The sequence below is a fragment of the Cricetulus griseus genome, chromosome 3 (genome assembly GCF_003668045.3).
Source record: "Cricetulus griseus strain 17A/GY chromosome 3, alternate assembly CriGri-PICRH-1.0, whole genome shotgun sequence".
In the NCBI taxonomy this organism is placed as follows: Eukaryota; Metazoa; Chordata; class Mammalia; order Rodentia; family Cricetidae; genus Cricetulus; species Cricetulus griseus.
In genome coordinates, this window is record NC_048596.1 from 90384564 (window position 1) to 90402225 (window position 17662).

At 41.5% G+C, this 17662-nt stretch overlaps 1 protein-coding gene across 2 annotated transcripts in view; it reads left to right on the top strand.

Annotated features, from left to right (window-relative positions):
- Sbf2 (SET binding factor 2) overlaps window positions 1-17662 on the top strand; it is a 342185-nt gene that overhangs the window by 313736 nt on the left and 10787 nt on the right. For both annotated transcript variants that reach the window (XM_027410074.2, XM_027410075.2), the window contains 3 exons: window positions 9598-9724; window positions 13394-13521; window positions 15098-15331. In XM_027410074.2, coding sequence (XP_027265875.1) covers window positions 9598-9724; window positions 13394-13521; window positions 15098-15331 — 489 coding nt within the window. The remainder of the gene's footprint in view (window positions 1-9597; window positions 9725-13393; window positions 13522-15097; window positions 15332-17662) is intronic.

Genomic DNA, 17662 nt, shown 5'->3' on the forward strand with positions numbered 1-17662 from the left:
TACACAGCTCGGATGGAAAGGTGTCCTGGAGCTCGAGAGTCAAGGAATACCACAGGTCACACACAGTAAAGCATAGCAGCATACAGCCCTGCTTCAGGAAAGGCTTCCCCAGTGTATCAGCTCTGCTCCTTCGGGAGAGGGTTTCCCCAAGGGAAGGTTTTCCCAGTGTATCAGCTCTGCTCCAGCAGGAAAGGGCTTCCCCAACCAAGCTGCTACAGTTCAGCTCTGCTCCCTCAGAGATTGGAGAGCAGAAAGTAACAACTCGGCCCTGCAAGGGGAAGATTTCTCCTTCCAAAGTGTTACAGCCCTGCTCAGCTCCTGCTCAGCTCTGCTCTGCCTAGGGTCGTTTCTGCTCTGCCACAAAAGGTCTTCATTCAAACCTCATTCAAGAGATTTTATTGGGAGGGAAGAATCCAGGAGAGTGGCTACCTCTACCATGGTAGAAGGAGGCCGAGGGACAGCCACAAGCTGAACAGACACAGGGTTTATATAGGGATTCTTAGAGGGTGGGGTTTTTTCCAAGGCGGGGATTGGTCAGATTTCAATCCCGGGAGTTTAGGATGACTAGATCTCCTACTCAGGGATTGGTTAGTTTTCTGCACAGGCTTAGGGTCAGATTTGGCTCTAGTTTCAGGCCCAAAGTGTGTTTCTTTGGTTTTTCAAGACAGGGTTTCTCTGTGGCTTTGGAGGCTGACCTGGAACTAGCTCTTATAGACCAAGCTGGTCTCAAAACTCACAGAGATCTGCCTACCTCTGCCTCCCAAATGCTGGGATTAAAGGCATGTGCCACCACCGCCCAGCCAAAGTGTGTTTCTTTCACTCACCCTTTTTAGCCTTTTGGCTCTAGTTTTAGGGCCAGGGTGTATTTCTTTCACTGACTTTGATTCCAGGGACAAAGTGTGTTTCTTTGGCACTGGTTTCAGGATCAGGGTGCATTTCTTTGGTTCTGGTTGCAGGGCCAAAATTGTTTCTTTGGCTCTGCTCAGGGTGTGTTTCTTTGGCTGGCCCTTTTTCCCTATACTAATAACTGGAATACTTTATCAGTTCTAACTGTGTCATGTTACAATTTTTCAATTGAAATATTTTTTTAATTTGTCTGAACTTGCCTTTGATATAATACCTCTTACATACTCACCTGAATGTAGACAAGCCATGACAAAGGGATATGACCTTAAGGGCTTGGCCATGTTGGTGTCAACTTGGTTGAATCAAATTATTTTATCTCAAAGAGAGATAGTTTATCATTTTAAAACTTAGGAATCTAAGGAGTTAAAAAAATGGTGCTTCTGACTCTTGCTGAGTTAATTATAAGGTAGTGTTTCATCATCTCCTACACACTGGTTTGAGGCATTAGAAAATGCCTTCTTTGAATGCCTTTCAAGTGAATACTAGTGTTTTACATGCCCCTTACTTTTACCAAATAATTTTAATTAGTGCTGTCTTCAGACTTTTGGGGACACCAAACAGAGACAGACCCAATAACAATACAAAATTTCACAGCCGCAAGCAAAACCTTCCCTGGGTAGAATGTGATCCCTGTTTGTTTAACCATTTATAACACACTGAATACAAAAGGCGGTTCATGGACGTATGCCCAGATGTGTCTATTAGTACTAACAAAATTACAAAGAAAACAGATGAAGCACCATTCTTAAATTAGAAATTCCTCATCATATAAAAAGCCATTGTTTATGCCAGTATATCCAGGTGTCAGATGAAGAGTAAATGCTAGATCACTGTTTCATAATAGCAACATCTGCAGATTTTTTTTTTTACTTCTAAAGTAATTGGCCTAACTGAAGTGGTATCATGACAGGATACTTCCTTTCCTTGAAATAATTAAGCCAAATCTTTCAAAAGGAAGAGATATACAAAACATAAAAATGAAATTTTTACCTAATTTTTTTGTTTGTTTTGTTTTTTCTTTTTTTGTTTGTCAAAACAGGTTTCTCTGTGTGTAAGAGCCCTAGCTGTCCTGGAATTAGCTCTGTAGACCAGGTTGGCCTCCAGCTCACAGAGATCCACCTGCCTCTGCCTCCCAAGTGCTGGGATTAAAGGCGTGTGCCACCACTGCCCAGCCTATTATTTTTAAAACACAATATCAGGATCAGCAAAATGGCTCAAAGAGTAAAATTGCTTCACACCAAGCCTGAGAACCTGGGTTTAGTCCCAAGAACTCATATGGTAAGATAGCACCCACTCCCATACATTGTCCTTTGACCTCCACACACAAATACTGGCACGTGTGCACCTGTGTTATGGGGAGCCCACCAGAAATGATCACTCAGACAACCGTTTGTAGCCAACTGAAAGTCTATTCCAGCTAGCTGGCACTACACTGAGGTATTCAGGACCCAAGTGTAACCCTGAGCATTTAGAGCAAGGAGTTTTTGTAAGACAAAAAAATGCATCCAATATCTCAGCAGCTACAGGGGGGTGTTTTGTGTAAGCAAGCAGTTTAACAGAAGCTAAAATAAGCAGTTAGCTGGAAGGGGAGGTTTGCAAAAACAGGAAATTTAACAGAAGCTAGGGTAAGTTAGCTGGGGCATCTTGACCTCAGATACTTAGAATAAAGTTGGGTAGTTTTCCATGGGAGTCTCCATCAAGGAGATCAAATTCTAATTAAGCCTAAAATGGCCTCAGCAAGAATTCAAGATAGAGAAAACTTTGCATTGTCCTGCCCTCTCACACATGTACAAACATACACACTAAATAGATAAATTTTTAAAAAATAATTATTAATTTTTTAAAACATAGTACCAAGGGGGAAATATGTATAATGTGAATGAAATGTGAAGTACAAGACCCTTTTAATTTCAGTATTGAATACTCCTTGAGCATGTCCTAGAACCTTTTCATTATATTCCCCTTGCAGAACCTAACCGTGCTGACTGTGCCTTCGAAGTTTATTTACATTGTGAATTTGGCTCACTCTGGCCTGATGTGGTGATGGTTCTCCTCATGGTTGATATATGCCAACACTGCTCATTTAAGACAGGGTACTTCCTTGTGATCAGCTATCCCCCAGACATTGGTTACTCTAATATTCCGCCATGTATATTGGTAAAATAGCTGTAACTGATGGCTGCATAGTAAATTCAAGAATGTTGCTTGCTTCCTATTCAACTGAAAACTGGCAAACTTCACATAAATCAAATGGTTTTAAAACAAAGTAATCTTCCATTGTCTTTTAATATCATGAGTTTTAAAGCCTATAAATCTTACACAAATGGCTAGCACAGTACAAAAGACACTGTTAGTCCTTCTTGAATCTTACTTTGTGAGGTTACAAGTTATTATCAGCTACTTGCTTGTCATTAGCGTGTCCTAGACATACCTATAGGTCTCGCATAGTCAAGTGCACACTCTAGTTTAATATCTCTTAATACCTGGGAGCAGAATCCAGGTTTATTGCAACATATTCTCAAGGTATTGATATTGCTAATGATTTGACCTGTAGATTCTTTTATGGTTCTTTTTAAGTTTTATAAAGAACCTAATGGTGCATGCAAGAAAATAACCTAGAAATTCATATTTCTCTAAATTCCATCTCAGATTCAATTCTGACTTACATAAGTGAAGCTGTCAGGTTTTACTCCAAATGGAAAATAAAACTAAAATGCCTATAGTTCAGTCCTTTACCTCTGTACTAAGAATCTTTAGCAATATAAATGCAAGATTATTGTTTAAAGAGTATTTAGATGATACCTGAGAGAAACCTCCAAGAGTCAGTAGAATTAGTTTACTGACTGACATGCCTCCCATTCCAAGCACCACGTACAATGTTAAATTGTTTGATGCAAACTTGCCTTGATGTTCTGAAAAATCTTATGATCAATCATAAAAAATATTGATGAAGCTCCAAAATGCTCTTTGAGAACAGTAAAACAGATGAACCCCTATCGAGGCTGACTACAGGGAAAAGAAGGCAGGAGATTGATTACACATATTAGAAATGAACATCACCACAGTTTCTGCCAGTAACCACCAATACACATCTCTGACTCAGTCACTTCATTCTCAGCAGGTTCCAAGAGAGAAGAAAGTTTCAGTCTACACACACACTTGAAAATCATAGAAAAGCTCCATATCTACCAACAGGGGAGTAAGGTGTGGTGCGTCCATACAGTGCAATACTGTCTGTAATAAAAGATGCATGAATGGAACTCCCAAGAGATCTATCTGCCTCTGCCTCCTAAGCGTTAGTATTAAAGGTGTGTACCACCACAACAGGCCAGAGAAACTTGTTTTTATGTCCAAAGATAATGCTATAAAATAATGTTGTCAGTATGACTTGAGTTTTATTTAATTATAACTCTAAGCTGTCCAGCTATTCTTAGTCTTTCTAATTAGTTGTTCTTTTACCATAGTCACAGGAAATTCATGAGGTCTAGTTCCTTTATTTTTACTAATTAGGAAACTCATACTACAGATGCTTACAGTTCTAAAGTCTAGAGGAGCCACACTCCCCATTATTCAGAACATGTCAAGGAAGGGCACCAGTGTGCAGGCCCACTATGTATGCCTCAGACACTTTTAATGTAACTTCTATTTTATTTACCATTACTTAATAAGGTAAATGTTTAGTTCAAACAAAAAGACAGTAAGAAAATACTGTGAGAGAGAGTAGAGAGAACTTACCACAGAAAACTAGGGGTCTAGCCAGATGGTAAACTTTTTAAATTTTTATTTTAATGGGTGGGGTTTGGTAGCTTCATACATAAATACTGCATCTATATCACTCCTACCCCTCCAACTCCTCCCTTGTCTTCCCCTCCCAAATCCTCTAATTATTGTTGTATATAATATATATATATATATATATATATTATATATACACAATGTGTGTGTGTGTGTGTGTGTGTGTGTGTGTGTGTGTGTGTGTGTGTGTATCTTACTGTGTCCATTTAGCTTTGCTTATATATATACATGTCCAGGGCTGACCTCTTGGGATTGGACAACCTATGTAGTAGCTCATCCCTGTAGGAAATTGACTCTCCCTCTCTTAGCAGCTATTGTTCTTGTAGCTCTTCATCTATGTGTTGAACTGTGCGGAATTTCCTGTCAGCATGGGTTCATTTTCTGTCATGTCTAGAGGACACTAACATCAGGTATCCCAAGCCACTGACTCTTAGAATCTCTGTACCCCTCTTCCTCCAGTGTTCCTGAGCCTGAGGTATAGGAGCTACCTTGAAGCTGTATCATTGAAGGTTAGGTACCCCATAGTCACTTAGTTCTGTAGTAGTCTTGTCTGTTGCAAAAAAAGAAGCTAGTTTGAAGAGTGGTTAAAGCTACACTTACTTGTGGTATAAGGAAAAAAATTTCGAAAAGCATTTGAAATTATACTGGTTTTGGAAACTGACAGTAATAGGTTCTCCTCTTGAGTCTTTGATCTCTCCAGACACAAGTAGTTTGCTAGATTTAAAATCTAGATCATGACTTAAATTCACATTGGTTTATTAGGAGCAATCAACATTACACACACACCTGCTTACTTCAGCTAACCAAGTCTGTGTCTGTCCAAATTAAACATGGAGACAAAGACTGTATTTGTGGTATGTGTGTGTGTGCATGAATGTATCCAAGTGTGCTCACCTGTGCAGGTGCATGTGGAGGATAGCGTGACATCAAAGTGTCATCCTCAGTGGCTCTTATACCTTATTTTGTTAGACATTTTAGACAGGATCTCAGCAAACCTGGAAGCACCATCTTGTTTAGGCTTGCTAGCTACTAAACCCTAGGGAGTCCCCTGGGTCTTTACCCATACCCAGCACTGGGCTTACAACATGCACTACCACACCCAGCTTTTTATGTGGGTGCTAGCGATCTAAACTCAGTTGTGCCATCTCTTTCAGCCCCAAAAACTGCCTTATAAAGGCTACCTGTAATACTCTCATATTAAAAACAGCTTTTAGCAAATACAGTTATGACTGAAACTTACCTTGACCAGGCAAGATTCTGTAGCTCCTCTTAAGACTGAGCAGCACTACTCAGGCAGTGATGGCTCACCCCTTTAATCCCAGCACTCGGGAGGCAGAGGCTGGCAGATCTCCTAGTTCAAGGCCAGCCTGGTCTATGGAGGGAGTTCCAGGACAGTCAGGATACATGGAACCCTACCTTGGGGGAAGGAGGGGATTGAGCAGAATGGGATGGGACTGCCTAGTAGACTGGGACGTGTCACAAGTCATTGGCTTTCTGCCAATATGAGATGGTTCCACAGAGGCTGAGGACAGCTTGTCTAAAATACACTGTAAACAATGAAACAATCAAGCCTTGCCCTGCATTCCCCATTCCCGAATCATCCATTTGTCTGGGACCTTGCTGATGAATTGATAAAACATAAGGTGAAAATTGAGTCTGATGGCTCAGCTTATTAGAAGCTAAGACAGGATGAGCCCAGCAGGTTCAGGCCCAGCTCCCTGACCCCCACCCCCATGCTACCTAATGAATTCCAGACCAGAATTGGACTGCAGTGTTACGTTCCTGTCTTAAAACTCCAAGAAGAAAAGTGTTAAAAGACACACATTCCTCCCCTTTCTTTAGTATCTGAAGGGATTTTTCTTTTTCTAGACTGTGTCTCCTATAAGCAAGGCTGACATTGAATTAATGGTCCCCCTGCCTCTACTTCCCAAGAGCTGGTTGAAAGGATAAAAAAAGATGAAGTAGGTACTTTTGGTGGGCTTTGCCAAGGTATGCTACTAAGCAAAAATGCCATGCGCAATAGAGTTAGTGCAAGAGAGTTATTGGGGGAGTTAGGAGTTAAAGCATGAAAGAGTAGTGGCATGAGAGAAGCAAACACATGACAACAGGTGATAATATAACCGCCTCAGCAACCGAGGTAAGCTGCCAAGGTGGGAACTAACATTGGTTAAGGGCTTGAGTCATTGTGCCTTACAGAAAAGATCTTTATCTACAGCCCTATCCCTATTTTCCAATACTTCCTGGTATCTAAGCCCTAGATTGTAGGCAAAAGTTTCTGTCCCGCCTACAGTCTCAAATAAACACACAGAGACTTATATTAATTGTAAACTGTTTGGCCAATGGCTCAGACTTATTAGCTAGCTGTCTCTTAATTATTAACCCATTTCTATTACTCTTTGTATCTCCACGTGGTCTTGGCTTGCTGTGATGCCTGGGTCTTTTGCTTCTTCAGCACCTACAAGGTGTCTCCCTGACTCTGCCTACTACCTTTCTCTATCCCTGTTTGGATTTCCCACCTGGCAAAATCCTGCCTGCCCAATGGCCAAAACTGCTTTATTCATCAATCAATAAGAGAAACATATATTCACAGCACATCAGAAGGACATCCCCCATCACTAGACTCTTTCATTCTTGGCTGCAAATTGTTCTGATAGCTCTTTGTAAAATGTGCTGTCTTCCTATTAACTGCCTTCATTCACACACACACACACACACACACACACACACACACATATATATATTCATTCATTCTTGACCAAACTTCCATAAGTACAGATTTCTATGTGTATGTTTCACCATTGTTCTGCCACACAACAAAAGCCACAAATTGTGTTAATTTATATATGTCAAAATTTTTTTGCACTGTATAATGTAGTGAATGGAGCCAAACAATGCAGTATTCAGATTAGGGCCTAAAAGTTACTGTTGAATGGTGTTGTTGACCTAAGCCTCATTACATGTAAACTGAGAGTAATAAGGCCTATCTTGTAGTGTTGTAGAAATTAAATAAGATGCCCCTAATCTAATGTCATACACAGTAGATGCTCAGAAAACCTGCCCCTTCCCATTTCTGTTAGTGGTGGACGTGTGAGAGCCAAGTTACTGAGTTTTAATTACTGTGCCTAAGAGTTCCTGAGGCAAAAATGCCTCTGATCTACAAGCCCCTTGTCCAAAGACAGATATATCCTATAATGCTGGAGGCTATTGTTTATGGGAAATAACAAGTCACATGTTTTTCACTCCCCTAAACAAGTTTGGGTAAACTGCACTGGATGTAGGGTAAAAGGGCCAGCCAAAGAAACCTACTTTGACCAACGGACACCAGAGCTAACCCTGCCCCTGACCAACTGAAACATGAAAGCAACCAATCTCTGAGCACCTTGACTCTGAACCCAGAGCCGGTGAAAGAAGCATACCCAGGATTTGAAACCTGAGCCAGTGAAAGGAATACTTTATCCCTGGACCTAGAACCAAAGAAAAATACCCTGACTTTGAAACTAGTCCCAAAGAAACACACTTTGTCCCTAGAATCAGAGCCAGTGAAAGAAATATTCCCTGGCCCTAAAATTAGAGCCAAAAGGCTAAAAGGGACTAGTGAAAGAAACACGGTTTGCCCTGAAATCAGAGCCATCTCTGCCCCTGACCCACTAAACTAACCAATCCCTGAACACAAAAACCTCTCCCTTAGAAAACTCTACCCCCAAGAAGCCCTATATAAGTCCATCTGTGTGTTCAGTTGTTGGCTCTTCACCACCACCCTGGCAGAGGCAGCCACTCTCCTGGACTCCTCCTTCCCAAATAAATCTCTAAAGAGTCTTGGGTGAAGATTTTCATTTGCCAGTGCAGAATAGAAGAACAGAAGAAAGTTGCCAGGACATTCCCTTGAAGGAACTGAGCAAGGCTGAGAATAGAAGAAACATGCTAGGAAGTTCTCTTGGGCTGAGCAAGTCTGTAGCAGAAAAGTAACTTTTTGCCTGAGGAGATTGCTATATTTCTGCAAGGGCTTTCCTTTTAGCAGACTGTAGTCGAAGAAGTGGTTAATTTAACTCTGCTAGGACATTCCATTAGGGAAACAGAGTAGAGCTCAGCTGTTAACAGCTCTCTCTAGGAGAGGAGTAGGATTGCTATATCCTGCAAGGAGACACATCCCCCACTATACCCAGACTCAGGTAGCCTGGCTTCCCAAATAAGTCAGGACACCTTTCTCTCCAGGGCTAAGCTCTCCTACTATAACTCCAGCCTCCAGAGCTGTCCTATTTCGGCTCTTGATAGCTTGACTTCCTGATAAGTCAGGACACCTTTGCAGCTCCAGAGCTGTAGCACTCACACTCACTTACATTTTGGTGCCAAAACCTGGCACTCACATTTGCTTATATACATAGACAGGAAATACATCAGGATGTATGAGGATGTATGCTTGCCCAATTGGACCTGATGGGAAATATGGTGGCCTTGTGGGGTTGTCTTTTTAAGTTTCTACAAAATGTGACTCATTGACATTTCCTGGAAACCCGGGTATGGACCTGGCCAGTATTTAATTAGAGCTGGTTTCAAATTTGCCTTTAAGGGCTTGAGAGATGGGCTCAGAGGTTAAGAGCACTGGCTGCTCTTCAGAGCTTCTGAGTTCAGTTCCCAGCAATTACATGGTACCTCACAACCATCTGTAATGAGATCTGGTACCTTCTTCTGGCCTACAGGCATATATGCAGGCAGAATACTGTATACAAAAAAAAAATTTTAACTGCCTTTAAATTGTGGTGGTCTTCTCAACTGGTGGGATTAACAGGTTTAAGCATTTGTCGGATGAATAGTCAGAGGTCTCTGTCGCATTTCAGGTAAGCATCCTATAGCTTTTACTTTTCTGTTGGGCTCTTACTCTTTGTTTGTGTGTTTCAGGTTCACAACCAGTATCCAACTGAGTTTGAATTCAATCTCTATTACCTAAAGTTCTTGGCTTTCCATTATGTGTCTAACCGCTTTAAAACATTTCTTCTGGATTCAGACTATGAAAGATTAGAGCATGGTATGTATTTTTATGCCCTGTTCAATTTTTTTTGTTAGTTTTACATGTTTTCAGTGAAAACTTATGATGTAACTGACCCCCAAATAAGATTTGAGTGTAGAATGATCTGAGTAACTGCCCAGTTCCAGGGCAATGTGCTCTCTCTCAGCCATTAGTTACAGCAAGTGTTCATTGTCCTACCTTTGTAAAGTTAAAAATGCTCACTGTTTGACACCTCCAAGCACTACCACTGTATAGGAGACATGTTTAATTCATAGCATTTCCATTCATGTCCACTCTGATAGGAAAGGACCTATTCATGCAAAAGGCTCCAAACCAAACAGATACAAAGTTAAATTCTAGCATCACTAGTTACCAGCTGTGCTTGGGGGGAGGATACTCTGAGCCTTGGCCTCCTCATCTTAGTAATGTGGGAACAGTGATAAGGTACAATAGAACCATAGTGACCACAGGAGGAAGCAGTGGGCAGTTTCTCAGCACAGTTGCTAGCATGTAATAAGCACTTGAGGAATTGTAGACATCACTATCATTATTACAGCTTTTAATAGCTATAATGTTTGTTTAAAAAAATAGATTCTGAAAAACTGTGAAAACATTTCCCAAGGGGTTGTTGTTAGAAAAATGAGGAAATTTGCATGACAAAATTTTGTTAGGACAAGTCAAAATAAGTCAGCTCATGTTCTAGGTGGTTTGGTTGAAAGAGTTCCTACCTAGTAGGCACAGAGCCCAGGTGCCATCACCTGTATCATGTAAACTGAGCATGGTGATACATGTCTGTACTTCTAGCACTCAGAAGGTGTGGAATTAAAGGAAAACAAAGTTGGTATTCTCAGTACATCATATGTCACCGAGTATTTAGAAAGAGGACCCTTCACAACTAATACTTAACCAGCAATCTCTGTTTAAAATCTGAAATCAGGAGCTGGGCAGTGGCGGCACAGGCTTTTGATCCCAGCACTTGGGAGGCAGAGGCAGGTGGATCTCTGTGAAGTTGAGACCAGCCTGGTCTACAGAGTGAGTTCCAGGACAGCCTCCAAAGCCACAGAGAAAACCTTGGGGGGGGTGAAATTAGGAAGTACTACTTCGAGGGCATGTTGTTGAATTTCCATCCTATTTGTTCTTCAGACCTTTGTCATACCTCGTATCACAGTCAGAAACAGTGTCTTAAGCAACATATGGTGGGAAAGTAATTAGAGCTGCTGCCAACTGACTATGACAGGGCCACTCCGTGTTATCACTAAAAGGTGCATTAAATGCATATATTACATGCATATATTGCTGTCCGAGAAATACAAAGCTGGTCAGCAAATTACCTTCACTTCAGTGGATGTGACCAAAGCCCAGGCCAAAACCCAAGGTTCCTACTTTTCCAGATGGCAACTCTAGTCAGAGAAACACCAGAATCTGGTGCAGCACTTCTCAGACTTGACTAGAATTAACTGGGGACTTCCAGGCAGCTAGAGCTCTTTAAATTCCCAGTGATTGATTGTACCGTGTTGCCAGGGTTGAGTGCTCCACTCCACTGGTCCAATGGGGATAGCATCCAACTAAGTCAGAAAATATGACAGTGGGTGAACAGCTTCATCCCTTAGCCTCAGTTCCCTCATCTGGAAACTAACTGGTCAAGGCTTTCTGTCCCATCTATGATCTAAAAGATATTCAACAGAAAGATTAAAGGAATTAGATAAGAGAATGTTCTACTAAACATGTTGACAGAATGAAGGTAAAATTAGTTTCATCCTGTGTCTTACACATTTTTCATAACCACCTAGAATGTCATTACCATGGGCCTATCCAAACCCCTCTCTACCATCTAGCCTAGTTTCATTTATATGCCAGTCAGTCTGGGTTGCCTAATTGGAATCTGTCCCTGCTGGGCAGACTCACAATTATGAAGCCTGCTCAGTGAAACACTAGTTACCAACAGCTGTGGGAACTCTACTCCACCTGCTAAGGTCAACAATTAGAGACTAGGACTCTCAGCCACTGCTGAAGGACATCAGTCAGAACTGTCAGAGTTTCATCAGAAACTCTCCACTGTCTTGGAAGAGTGTATTACTGTTTTGGAATTGGACTTTAATAGACTTGATGATACTGTCTGATGGTGCACATATTTTAAAATATTTGTTTATATTTAAATTGTTCTCTGTGTATTTACATATTACTCTGAGACAGTCATTTGGATAGTGTAAGAAAAATTCATTATCAGCCTGGTGGTGGTGGCGCATGCCTTTAATCCCAGCACTCAGGAGGCAGAGGCAGGTGGATCTCTGTGAGTTCGAGCCCAGCCTGGTCAAAAGAGAGAGTTCCAGGACAGTCTCCAAAACCTACAGAGAAACCCTGTCTCAAAAGAAAAGTCCATTGTCCATGGTTCCAGTCACTGGGTAGCACCAGGATGGAAGAGTGTGTCCTGAGAAACAGAGGGCTACCTCTCATACCCTCTGTCATTCTCTTGTCTAAAGTCTATCACACGGCATCCAGGGTGCTTCTTCCCTAGTGAAGCTGTAAGTGAGAGGACCCTGCAGTTAAGAGAGAAGGAAGAACAAAGGAAACAGTCAGTCTTGGGTCCCACGGGTTACAGAATTTTGTACAGCCTTGGGCCTGAGGCAGTCTCTTGTGGGAAAAAATTAACTTTTTAACAGCATCACTTCATACAAAGCAAAGCAGCACTGCCTTTCCAGAACTCACTCTTGCCTCACCCTGGTGTATTTATATCCCTCCATTAAGAACACAGAATACAGAGCCAGGCATGGTGGCTCATGCCTTTAATCCTAGCACTCGGGAGGCAGAGGCAGTCAGATCTGAGTTTAAGACCATCCTGGTCTACATACCTAGTTCCAGGACATCCAGGGATACACAGCAAAATGAGGTGGGGAAGACAGGGAGCAGGGAATATCAGAATCTAAGCTCATATAATCACTCAAGGAGGCAGAATACACACACTGTCTTCCAGAGTCTCTTGACTATCATTTGTAGTACAAGTAAACTTTTAACCAAGAATATGCTTTCAGTTGCTTCATAATAAACAAGTTTTTAAAAGAAGCATAATATCACATTGTCATCTGAGCTGCATCAGTTAATAAGTCCATTTTCTCTTAAGAAATGTGTAGCTTGCCTGTTAGTATTTAGGCATTTGTACTGACCTGTCCTTGGGGTTCTGACAGAATGCCCTCAGCTGCAACCACTAAGAGGACCACCTATGCCTATTTACTATGTTCCCTTTTAAAAGGGCTCTGCCCACCTCCCGTTTCTCTCTCCCTTCCCTATCCCCTGCTCTTCTGCCATTCCTGTCCCCAGAGACCTGTCTGTCCTCTCCCCTCCCCCCTTTCCCATTCACTTTCCCCCAATAAATAACCCCTCCACCCAAGTTCTGTGGCATGGTGTCTTTCTCTCTCAAGCTCTTTTTTAAACACCACCACCGTCTCTTTTGTGGATGTACATTCAGAAACAGGACATGAGTGGGACAGCCCTGCCAAGTCCCTATCCCACATTTCGCACAGACTTGACCTGCTTGTCCCTGTTTGTTGGCAGTTAGCTTTTAAGATTTCTGTACATTTGTTGCTTTCAGAAACATAAGAAATACCTCACTTTTTCCTCTTCTGTGTGCTTCATACTTTTAGACAAAATTTCCATTTCTTTTCATGTTGATGGATTTTTTTTTAATTACAGGAACTTTATTTGATGATAAAGGTGACAAGCATGCCAAGAAAGGAGTTTGTATTTGGGAATGTATTGACAAGATGCACAAACGGAGTCCCATTTTCTTCAATTACTTATATTCACCAGTGGAAATAGAGGTAGAGTATCACTTATTTGCGTCTTATTTTCTGAATGTTTTGTATAAAAGTTTCTCTTCATTTTACTATATGTAAACATTTGACAGGGTTTCATATGAAAGGTATTTAAAAGTTTGAAATGACATAGGTTTGGACTGTAGTGGAAATGGAGACTGTTCACTAAATACTTGATGCAAATACTAGAAACTAGTCCATACAATCAAAACAAAGCAACTTTACCTATGTAGGATTAAAGGTGTGCCACCACACCATGCCATAGCTGCGAAGCTCAAATGCTTTAGTATGTAGTAAACCTGAGGAAGGGCCTTAAGGGAAGCACTGACATTTGGAACCCAGTCCAGAGGACAGCATATCTCAGGGGCAGCAAAGCTTGGTCATATGCATCTTCATGACGTAGGCATGCAACAGGCAAGTTTGACTGCCTGAAGTGGGTGCTGGGAACTCAGATCTTCTGGAAGATCACTGAGTATTCTTTAGCAGATGAACCCTCTCTCCAGCCCATAATTTCATCTTTTAAATTACTCCTGGGGCTCAGTGTGGTAGCATATACCTCTGATCCTATCACTTGAGAGAGAGAAGCAGGAGGATCACAAGTTTGAAGCCAGCCAGGACTGCATAGCAAAACTGATTCCAAAACATCTATTGTCATATTTTGTGTTTTGATAAAACTTGCCTGAAGATCAGAGGGTAGAACTAGCCCCTAATTAACCACAGAGGCTGGGAGGAGACAGGAAGCAGTAAGGCAGGGTATAGACAGGATCTCAGCCCCATTTAGGTCTGAGATTTTGTAGAGATAAGAACTCTAGTGCTCTTTGTCTGATCTTTCAGCTTTCACCCCCTAGTATCTGACTCTGGGTTTTTATTTAATATGACTAATTAGATTCACACTTCAACCATAAACAAAATTACTAGATGGGAACTGTTTTATACCACAAATAAATTAAATACTTGGGGGCTGGGCACGTTGCTAAGCAGAACACTTCAGTACTTAGGGGATGCAGAGGTCCCTGCCCTAGGCCATGCATTTAGAACTCTATCCAGCCTCTCTCCAAGAAACTAAATGCTCATTTTAGGTGGCCTCATCCAATCTTTGCTCTGGGTCCTCTGCATCCCTGATCTGAATCCAAGCTACTTACCCAGGTCAGCCTGCCATGCCAGTGCATGAATCCCAAGGGTCAGAGGAGCCAAGTAGCTGCCTGACAAGGATTGAGAAGAGTGTGGCTTTGTGGCCTGGGGTATACACAAATGTTCATGCAAGGTCAGCATGGGAGGGGGAGGAGGCTAAGCCAAGACCTGTGAGCTGAGGACCCATCTCCCCCTGGGCCTAGTATAGAATTGTGAGGAACCAAGAATGCTTTATTTTAATCTGACCTTCCAAATCATTAGGAGGTTACATTAGTTGAGGAAAGAGGGTAAACATGTTTTATTTAATGCTTTCTTAATGCATAAGTTTTAAATATTTAAGTGAATTTATATGCTTGCCCTGCACCCTGCAAATGTAAGGGGCTGGCCTGGTAGAAGTATCAAGTATTTCAAGGTTGAGATAAAACTACATTTCAGAATTTTCTTTAAACAGGCCCTGAAACCTAATGTTAATGTCTCCAGCCTCAAGAAGTGGGATTACTACACAGAGGAGACTCTGTCTGCAGGTCCTTCATACGACTGGGTGATGCTGACCCCCAAGCATATTCCCTCCGAGGAGTCGGAAATAGCTGGAGGAGCTGGACCCCAGAGTCAAAGGAGAACAGTGTGGCCATGCTATGACGACATCAGCTGCAGCCAGCCAGATGCCCTCACCAGACTTTTCAGTGTAAGTCAGCAATGTGTAAACACATCTACAGGCACTTAGGGCCCCCAAGAGGAGAGAGCATAGACTGGACTTGCATACTTACTCTTTTTCTTTTGTATTTTACATTCCAATCCTAGTTCCCACTCCCTTCACTCCCCCCTCCTCCTATCTGCTCCACGGAGAGGAGGCCTCCCATAGGAAGTCTACTAAGTCTGTCCCATTATCTAGTTGAGGCAGGACCAAGGCACCTCTCCACCCCCACACCCCTGTGTCTAGGTTGGGCGTGGTATCTCTCCATATAGCATGGGCTCCACTAAGTCAGTTTGTGCATTAGTGTTAGGTCTTGAATCCATTGCCAATGGCCTCATATATTGTCCCAATCACACCATTGTCATCTATATTAAGGGAGTCTACTTGGGTCTTATGCAGATTCCCTGTTTATCAGACCTGAGTTAGTGATCTCTCACTAGGCTCAGGTCAGTTGATTCTGTGGGTTTCCCCATCATGGTCTTGACTTCTTTGTTCATACTTTGGTTCTCCCTCACTTGGATTGTCCTCCAGGAGCTTGGTTCACCGGTTAGTTGTGGATTTCTGCATCTGCTTCCATCTGTTTATGGAAGAGAGTTCAAGCTTCTCTGGGGTTATGGATTGTAGGCTGGGTATCTTTTGCTTTATGTCTGGTATCCACTTATGAGTACATACTATATTTGTCTTTCTGGTTTTGGGTTACCTCACTTAGGATGGTTTTTTCTAGTTCTGTCCATTTGCCTGCAAATTTTAGGATGACATTGTTTCTTACCACTGAGTAGTGCTCCATTGTGTAAATATACCACATTTTCTTTATCCATTCTTCAGTTGAGGGGCATCTAGGTTGTTTCCAAGATCTGGCTATTACAAATAATGTTGTTATGAACACAGTTAAGCAAGTGTCCTAGTGGTGTGAATGTGCCTCCTTTGGCTATATGCCCAACAGTGGTATTGCAGGGTCTTGAAATAGATTGATCCCTAATTTTCTGAGAAATCTTCATACTGATTACCACCTATTTGTATTCTTCTACATGTTGACAGCCAGTTATACCTGCACTATTTGTTGAATATATTTTTTCCATTTTATAGTTTTAGCTTCTTTGTCAAAATTAGGTGTTCATAGGTGTGTGGGTTGATATTGGGGTCTTTGATTCGATTCCATTGCTCCACCTGTTTGTTTTTGTGCCAATATCAAGCTGTTTTCATTACTACAGCTCTATAGTAGAGCTTGAAGTCAGGGATGGTGATGCCTCCAGATGATCCTTTATCGTACAGGGTTGTTTGGGCTATCCTGGGTTTTTTTGTTTTTTCCATATGAAGTTGAGTATTGCTTTTTCAAGGTCTGTGAAGAATTGTGCTGGGATTTTGATGGGGATTACATAGAATCTGAAGATTACTTTTGGTAGGATTGCCATTTTTACTGTGGTATTAGCTATTTTGATTTCTGGTAGAATTCTGTACTTAATCCATCTGAGCCTGGGCTTTTTTTGGTTGGGAGACTATTGATAACTGTTTCTATCTCCTTAGGGGTTATAGGTACATTTAAGTTGTTTATCTGTTCTTGATTTACTTTGGGTATGTGGTACTTATCTAGAAAATCGTCCATCTCCTTAAAGCTTTCCAATTTTGTGGAGTACAGGTTTTGAAGTATGACCTGATGATTCTCTGGATTTCCTCAGTGTCTGTTGTTATGTCTCCCTTTTCATTTCTGATTTTGTTAATTTGAATATTCTCTCTCTGCCTTTTGGTTAATTTGGATAAAGGTTTATCTATTTTGTTGACTTCCTCGAAGAACTTGTTGTCTCATTGATTCTTTGCATTGTTTTCTGTTTCTGTTTTATTGATTTCAGCCCTCAATTTGACTATTTCTTGCCATCTACTCCTTCTGGGTGAGTTTGCTTCTTTTTGTTCTAGCGCTTTCAGTTCTGTTAATTCACTAGTGTGTGATTTTTTTTCCAGCTTCTTCATATAGGCATTTGGTGCTATGAACTTTCCTATCAGCACTGCTTTCATTGTGTCCCGTAAGTTTGGGTATGTTGTGAGGTCATTTTCATTAAATTTTAGGAAGTCTTATTTCTTCCTTCATCCATTGGTGGTTCAGTTGATCATGGTTCAATTTCCATGTGTTTGTGGACTTTCTGAAATTAATGTTGCCGTTGAATTCTTATTTTAAGCTGTAGTGATCTAATAGGGTACGGGGGTTTATTCCAATTTTTTTGTATCTGTTGAGGTTTGTTTTGTTACCGAGTATGTGGTTGATTTTTTGAGAAGGTTCCATGAGATGCTGTAAAGAAAGTATATTCTTTTGTGTTTGGGTGGAATGGT